Source organism: Epinephelus moara, chromosome 7 (assembly GCF_006386435.1).
Source record: "Epinephelus moara isolate mb chromosome 7, YSFRI_EMoa_1.0, whole genome shotgun sequence".
Taxonomy (NCBI): domain Eukaryota; kingdom Metazoa; phylum Chordata; class Actinopteri; order Perciformes; family Serranidae; genus Epinephelus; species Epinephelus moara.
In genome coordinates this window covers 35,785,718-35,793,763 of record NC_065512.1, presented here as the reverse complement: position 1 = coordinate 35,793,763, position 8,046 = coordinate 35,785,718, and the positions used below count along the sequence as shown (strand labels likewise).

The 8,046-nt window shown below is 39.3% G+C and overlaps 1 protein-coding gene across 4 annotated transcripts in view; it reads left to right on the top strand.

Moving 5' to 3' along the window:
* lrrfip1a (leucine rich repeat (in FLII) interacting protein 1a) overlaps nt 1-2,017 on the top strand; it is a 63,865-nt gene extending 61,848 nt beyond the window's left edge. For all 4 annotated transcript variants that reach the window (XM_050048190.1, XM_050048189.1, XM_050048188.1 and 1 more), the window contains 4 exons: nt 195-315; nt 415-494; nt 584-688; nt 788-2,017. In XM_050048190.1, the coding sequence (XP_049904147.1) occupies nt 195-315; nt 415-494; nt 584-688; nt 788-895 (414 nt within the window). In that variant the 3' untranslated portion in view covers nt 896-2,017. The remainder of the gene's footprint in view (nt 1-194; nt 316-414; nt 495-583; nt 689-787) is intronic.
* The last annotated feature ends 6,029 nt before the right edge of the window (nt 2,018-8,046 follow it).

Sequence of the window (8,046 nt, the reverse complement as noted above, 5' to 3'; positions counted from 1 at the left end):
TATATATGTATATATATATGTATATATGTGTATATATATATGTATATATATGTATGTATGTGTATATATATGTATGTATGTATGTGTATATATATATATAAAAATAAAAAGATGTGATTTGCCCAAAGAAATGCAATGTAGGTTGTAGCTGAGTGTATCATTCATCAGCTGATGTGTTATGGCTTCATTTACAGGTAAAAAAACTAAAGGCCCAGCTGGAGGAGAAGACACAGAGGAATGGCACTGAGAACAGTACAAGCCCGGATGGTGAAATTCTTGAAAACGGCAATGATCCAAACATACTAGAACTGCAGAGTAAGTAAACATACACATGAAAACAGACCGGTAGTTGCAGTCTGCTGTTGTATTGTCTCCCACAACTCAAGAATATTTGTTTGTGCTAAATCTTTCCAGGAGATTCAAACAGGCAAATAAGTGACTATAAGTTTAAACTTGTGAAGGCAGAGCAAGAAGTCACCGCTTTGGAACAAAATGTAAGAAGAAAATAAGTGTGAATTCATAGCATGCCTAAAAACATGAATACTCTCACCTACGAAGGCTTTTTTTTCTTTTGGGTTGCCAGGTGACCAGACTTGAGGGCCAGGTGACACGCTACAAGTCTGCAGCAGAGAACTCGGAGAAAGTGGAGGATGAGCTGAAGGCAGAGAAACGGAAACTACAGAGAGAGGTAGTGTTGTTTTCATTCACTGCAGTTCTTACAGGTTAGCCCTTTTAACAGGCTCTGTTTTGACTGCAGTATTTTCTCTCTTCCTTTTTGACTCAATAGTTGCGATCAGCACTGGACAAGATCGATGAACTTGAATCAAACAACAGCCACCTTTCTAAAAGACTGGAGAAGATGAAGTCTAGTCGTGGCATGGCACAGACTCCATAGAAGCGCCACCCACACACACATCAACTCCACCCTCTGTGTCCAAAAACTGGCTCAACATTTGGAGAAGAGCCATCCTGCATTTGGGGTTTCTCTTTCATCTGCCTGATAGCAACCTTAAGAAAAAGAACAAAAAAAATCAAGAATCGTAGTTATTATATTCACACAATAGAGAACACCAACAAGCAATGTGCCATTTCTTTGTCTATTTTCTGTCTGATAAGAATTGTTTGTAGCGTGTGCATACTCTTGGAAAGTATGTGAAGTTGGGGAGCGAATGTTTGTGTACCTCATGACTTAGGTTGAACCTCTGCACTGCTCTGCTTAAGGGGGAATGGGCCACATGGAGAGTCCTAAGAAGGAATAGCACTGTGTTGTCCAATGAAGCAAGGGACGAAACGCTGCACTGCTGCCTCTCCTCATGGTATAAGATATGTACAGTACTTGTCTTGCTCATATGGAGGACAAAGATATACAAGAAAAGACAGATGACCGTGCAGTGAACACTTTCAGTGTCCATGGCCCAAGACTGTCAATCTTCATTGTGGAGAACACGAGTGCTTTGTGTGTGTTGTGAATGAACGAGCGAAATGAAGTGTATTTTTCTCATTTAAATCCAAAGCCAAACTATTTTTAAAGATGTAAATGTTTGGGTGTGTTTGTCACTTGTGGTAAAACTGAACAAGACATTTTGTTTGCAGACAAAAGGGACTGCTCGGTTTTCACGGAGCACCCCCAACACAATATAATCATCACAGTCAGAAAGTCACCAGCTTTCAATTATAGTTCCTTCATGTAGCCAGCAGCCTGATGCAGGTTATTGAATGTTGAACAGTTTGACTCACAGCGCGTAACCACCCTTCTGCTAAGACACAGCCATATCTCTGAGCTTCTTTCAGCTTCATATAGTCGGTCACTGGTTGGCTCTTGTGCACACACTTAATAGCTGAGACTTACTAAAGAAATGTGACAACTGGGACTCAAAGTGGTGTTAGCAGGAGATACCGAACACACTGGGGAGACGCTGCTTCACTGTTTACAAAGCTTTAAAATGTTTGTAAGGAAACATAAAGAACTGTAATCTTTGTGCAATAAAAGTTCAAATCATGTTGGTATCTGCACGTGCAATTTAGTCATAAAACTCATAAATCTTTTCTTAACATAATTCCTGCATATACCATGATTTATTCTCCAAAGGTTTTGGCTGTTTCCTTTATCAGGGCCATACTGGAGGCTAAGCCTGACCTTCTTGACCTTTGGGAATGTACATTGGAAAACTGTGGAATAAGCGTGTAAGTTGATCTTTACACAGCGAATGTGCGCTGAACAAAAATGTAAATGCAACACCTTGGTTTTTGCTCCCATTTTTCAAGGATTTAATTGAAAGATCTAAGAGTTTTTCTTTGTACTCATTAGATATATTTCTGACAAATTTTGGTCACAAATTTGTTAAATTCCATCTAAGTGAGCACTTTTCCCAGATTATCCATCCACCTGACAGGTGTAGCGTATCAAGATGCTGACTTAACAGCATGGTTTTTACACAGGTGTGCCTGTCACATTGGGCCTTTCACAAACCACCCACTACACCCTTACCCTACCCATCCGGAGCATCTGTCACATTAAGTGCTATCCAAAGCCAACTGGTAGGGTGTAAGTGAGTTATAAAACCTTCCATAGTAAGCCTGCATCGATGTCGACTTACTGTGTGTGTTTGTCATGGAAGGTGCTCAGTACAATTAAAATTCTATGCGACTAACTTTACAAATGTAAACTGCTCAAGCTAAAATAGACATTTAATATTGTCATAGGGATGTTAACATGTCAAAGGTTACAATGTATTTAGGATAAAATATACCCTTCTGTCGTCTCTAGAGTCTAGCTTGTTGCTGTATTTATACCCTCCACCTTAATGAAGGATGCTTCATTCAGCTGTGAAGGTGACTACAAAAGGAGCGGGAGTGGGTAGAGTCCGGTTTGGGAAAGGCCCAAAAAATGGGCACTCTGTGCAGTTTGATCACATAACACAATGCCACAGATGTCGCAAGCTTCGAGGGAGCATGCCATTGGCATGCAGACTGCAGGAATGTCTACCAAAGCTGCGCATGAAGTTGAACACATGGAATAATGAACACCTGAAACATGAAACACACTGTTCATTGTTCTTGTCATCAGTGACTCATATTTGGTTTCCTTTGTGGACAGCTTTATCGCCATGCCAGATAGCTGGCTCAGCTTTGGCGTCACGTCTACATCTGGAGCTGATGCGCAGATGCTTTGTAAAGGGAAGCACAGCATCCTGGTGACCCTCCTCTCACTTCTGATGTACATAGTTTGCCTACGTTTCCAAGGCAACAACAACAAGTCTGGCCGCACCACTGCTGAGATGGCCGCAAAAGATTTTTTTGTCTCTCCTACGAGCTGCTTTGTATAGTTGGCCCATACACCCCCACATTCAGTGAGCGCAAAAACCTTTGTCTTCTGTGTTATTGTCCCTAGTCTAGGGAAACCTAGACATAACATACCATGTGACTCCCTACACTTCCCACAACCAAGAAAGGCCAGCTACACAGTATTTATCAGAAATCAAAGTTAGCAGTTTATTTCAAACTTCAGAATTGAGCTACGCCCAAAATATCAAACAAAAGTCCACTTGTTTAACCCACGCAGCAGCCTCCGAGGCTGAAAATGAAGCCAATGCAGAAGTGCCGACAACTGCAGTTCATCAAATTGCCACTTGAGGCTGGCTCCAATAGACTCCCATATTGAAATGCCCAACTTAACAGCAGAATGTTGACAGCATTTTACAAAAACCACTTTTGGTCTCTATAACTAATTTCAACATTCATGACAACTGTTCAGGGCATGAATGTTTTCACAACTTCACATTTGATCAAGGCTTAGCATTATGCATATTTAAGGCAAGGGCGGAAATTCCATTTCATTGTTGGGGGGGACAATAAACAAATATTTCTCAAGAGCAATTTTTGGGGGGGACCAACAAAGTTGCAGTCAGATTTACTGTTGTAACATATAAATGGAATGGGCAAATGTATTTAATAATTATATTAAAAGTAATAATAATGGTTAGAATGGTAAATGGTACCCATTCACACACACATTTATACACTGGTGGCCGAGGCTACCATACAAGGTGCCACCTGCTACTCAGTTTTTAACACACTCGCACACCGATGGCAGCATCATTGGGAGCAATTTGGGGTTCAGTATCTTGCTCAAGGATACTTCGACATGCAGAATGGAGGAGCCAGGGATCGAACCACTGATCTTCTGATTGGTCGACGACCCGCTCTACCTCTGAGAACAGCATCCCTTATCAATACAGTAGCCCCTATATTAAGATTTTTAATATGTTCAACCTGCATTACCAAGAATGACTAGGAAGTGATGTAAAGGATATGATATTTTTATACATATTCTTTACTACATCCACAAATTTGCCATTAATACCTGCTTTTAACAATTTGTACCATAGTACAGTCCTCCAAACTTTATCAAATGCCTTACTATAGTTAATAAAAGAACAGAACAAACTTTTTTTTTAAAAAAACATATACAACAATACATTTCAGTCAGTTTCAACAAAAGATGATATATGATTGATAGTGGAGTAACTCCCAAATCCTGCCTGAGTTTCCCTCAGGATAGAATTTCCTCACAAAACTTACATAACCTTACATTTACTACATTTGTGAACAGAGGTCAGAGGTTCAAGTTTCACCTTTCAATAAATTGTTACAACCATTTCTGAAAGAAGGTGCAACACAAGTGATGACAATTGTTAGGCAAGGCAAGGCAAGGCAAGGCAATTTTATTTATATAGCACCATTCATACACAAGGCAATTCATATAGCACCATTCATACACAAGGCAATTCAATGTGCTTTACAAGAGAAATACATTAAAAACAATAATCATTAAAAACAAGAGCTAAAAGCAAGAAAATAAATAGTTAAAAACAGTGCAGAAAATGCATTTAAAAATAAATAGTTAAAAACAGTGCAGAAAATGCATTTAAAAAGCAAACATAAAGCAAAAGCAATAGCAGACAAATATAAAAACAATAGCTACAGATTATCCTAACAATAAGTTACACATCTAGCTCACTGGTAAGCTGCAGTAAATAGTAATGTTTTAAGCCCTGATTTAAATGAGCTGACAGTTTCAGCCGACCTCAGATATTCTGGAAATTTGTTCCACAGGCGGGGAGCATAGAAACTAAAGGCTGCTTCACCTTGTTTGGTTTTGATCCTGGGAACACTGAGTAAACCTGTTCCAGATGATCTGAGGGGTCTGGATGCTTCATAACGTACAAGTATATCAGAGATGTATTTAGGCCCGAGACCATTTAGTGCTTTATAGACAAGTAACAAGATTTTAAAGTCTATCCTTTGACACACATGAAGCCAGTGCAGTGATTTAAGCACTGGTGTGATGTGCTCCACTCTCTTGGTGTTGGTGAGGACTCTGGCAGCAGCGTTCTGGACGAGCTGCAGTTGTCTGATTGATTTTTTACTCAGGCCTGTGAAGGCACCGTTACAATAGTCCAGCCTGCTGAAAATGAAAGCATGAACAAGTTTTTCTGTATCTTGTTTAGACAGAAATTCTTTTATTCTTGCTATGTTTTTAAGGTGGTAGTAGGCTGATTTAGTAATTGTCTTAATGTGACTATTGAAATTTAGGTCTGAGTCCAGAACTACACCAAGATTTCTGGCTTGATTTGTAGGTTTTAGTGTCATGGCGTCAAGGTGAGCACTGACTATTGATCTTTGTTCTTTGGGGCCAAAAACAACTATCTCAGTTTTGTCTGTGTTTAGTTGTAGAAAATTCTGGCACATCCACGTATTGATTTCGTCAATGCACTTATTTAGCAGATGTAGGGGACTGTAGTCATCTGGTGACACTGTTATGTAAAGTTGTGTGTCATCTGCATAAGTATGGTAGGAGATGTTATGATATTCCATAATCTGAGCAAGAGGGAGCATATAGATGTTGAACAGAAGAGGCCCAAGAATGGACCCTTGAGGAACTCCACATGTAATTTTTGTTCGCACAGATTCATAATTGCCAAGTGACACAAAGAAATCCCTGTCTTGTAAATAAGATTTAAACCAATTTAGCACGGTGCCAGAAAGTCCCACAAACTTTTCTCGTCTGTCGAGCAGTATCTTATGGTTGACTGTGTCGAATGCAGCACTGAGGTCCAGTAATACCAGAACCGAAATCTTTGATGCATCACTGCTCAGATGAATGTCATTTAAAACTTTTACAAGTGCAGTCTCAGTGCTGTGATGTGCTCGAAATCCAGACTGAAAGGCATCAAAGGAATTGTTTTGCTCCAAGAAGGTGTTAAGTTGCTGAAAAACAACCTTTTCAATGATCTTTCCTAAAAATGGTAGGTTTGATATGGGCCTGTAGTTATTTATTACTGAGGCATCCAGAGTTATTAATATCTACCAGGGTCGCCCAAACCAACCGTCACTGATGGTTACAGTGTTGTTACCAACAGAAATATCAAAGATGTGAAAACAAAGTCCCTCATAATGAAGACTGAAATAGTGAGTGATGCAAGGGGCCATCCAGCTGGTAAGAATTAATATTTCTCATGTATTCTGTGCAGAATGTAATCCTAAAATGAAAAGTTGTAAAATACATAACTTGGCTTCAGTAAAGCTTATTTACATCTCCATCTTGGTTTAGGCCTTTTATACACACACTTTTTAGTGCAAGAAGGCAACATTTACATGGAGCTTTTTATTTCTACTTTCAGGAGATGCTGTTGGACAGCAGGCACATTTCACTGCACTTGGTTCCAGTGTAATTTGTGCTGATAACGTATCTGATGTCACTGTGACAGGGAACATGGATCTATCAGTAACTGTGAAACCATCACGAGTATGTGTAGGGAACATTTTACCAACTTCTGTTACATATTTCTCTTGTTTATATAGATTCTGTCTGGACATTACAGTAACACTGCTTTCTTCCTCTCAGGCATGGTAGATGGGACATCGCTTTCCTCTCAGGTACAGTACATACACACAGTAAAATGCACATTTTTAGGTTAAGCACATATAGCGAGCAGCAGCAGCGACCCACCGTCTGACACTGGCACACCGTGAGGACAGAAACAGAGAGTTATTTTGTAAACACAATATCTGAAGAACACCTTGAGGGAAGCTCTTCAAATTTGGCACAAATGTCCACTTTGACTTAACAATAAACTCATTAGATTTTGAAGCTAAAGGTCAAGGTCACTGTGACTTTGTGTCTGTCTCATTCTTGTGAACAAATATCTTAATAGCACCTTCAGTGATTTTTCATAAATTTTTCACAAACACCCAGTTTGACTCAAGAATGAACTGAGAAGAATTTGGGGGCTGAAGGTCAAAGGTCACTGTGACCTCACAAACTCAAGCATCATATGCTAATTATGACAACATTTTCCACAAATGTCTAATAGGATAAAATGATGGATTGATGACATTTTATATCCAAAAGGTCAAAGGTCAACTTCGCTGTGACATCATAACATTCTGCAAAAACAACTCAGGAACAGAAGGGGAGACATTTGGTCAGATACTGGATTTATGACACTAATCTTGAGTGTCTACCTTGAAACTGTGCTGATTGTATAGATCGTCTGTGCTGTTGGGTTGAAGATGTGTGTGAGGCATCCATGTTTTCACAGACATGGATTTAAACAGTAAGTGCAACTTTACTGGTTAGTGGAGGCATACAGCCATGAGGCGGTAATTCTAGTTATGTTTAGTTTTCACCTGCAGCCAGATTCTTTTCTCCTCACTCAAGATGTTGCTCTTTAAAGGTGCCACCCCCACATGAAAAAGTTTATTTAGTTGAAATCATTCAACAAATATACTTGTTGTATAAACTATATACAGTATCTCACATAAGTGAGTTCATCTCTCCCATTTTTGGAAATATTTCATTATATCTTTTCATGGGACAACACTATAGAAATGACACCTTGATATAACTTAAAGTAGTCAGTGTACAGCTTGTATAGTAGTATAGATTTACCTTCCTCTGAAAATTACTCAAAACACAGCCATCAACATGTAAACAGCTGGCAACATAAGTGAGTACACCCCACAGTGAACATGTCCAAATTG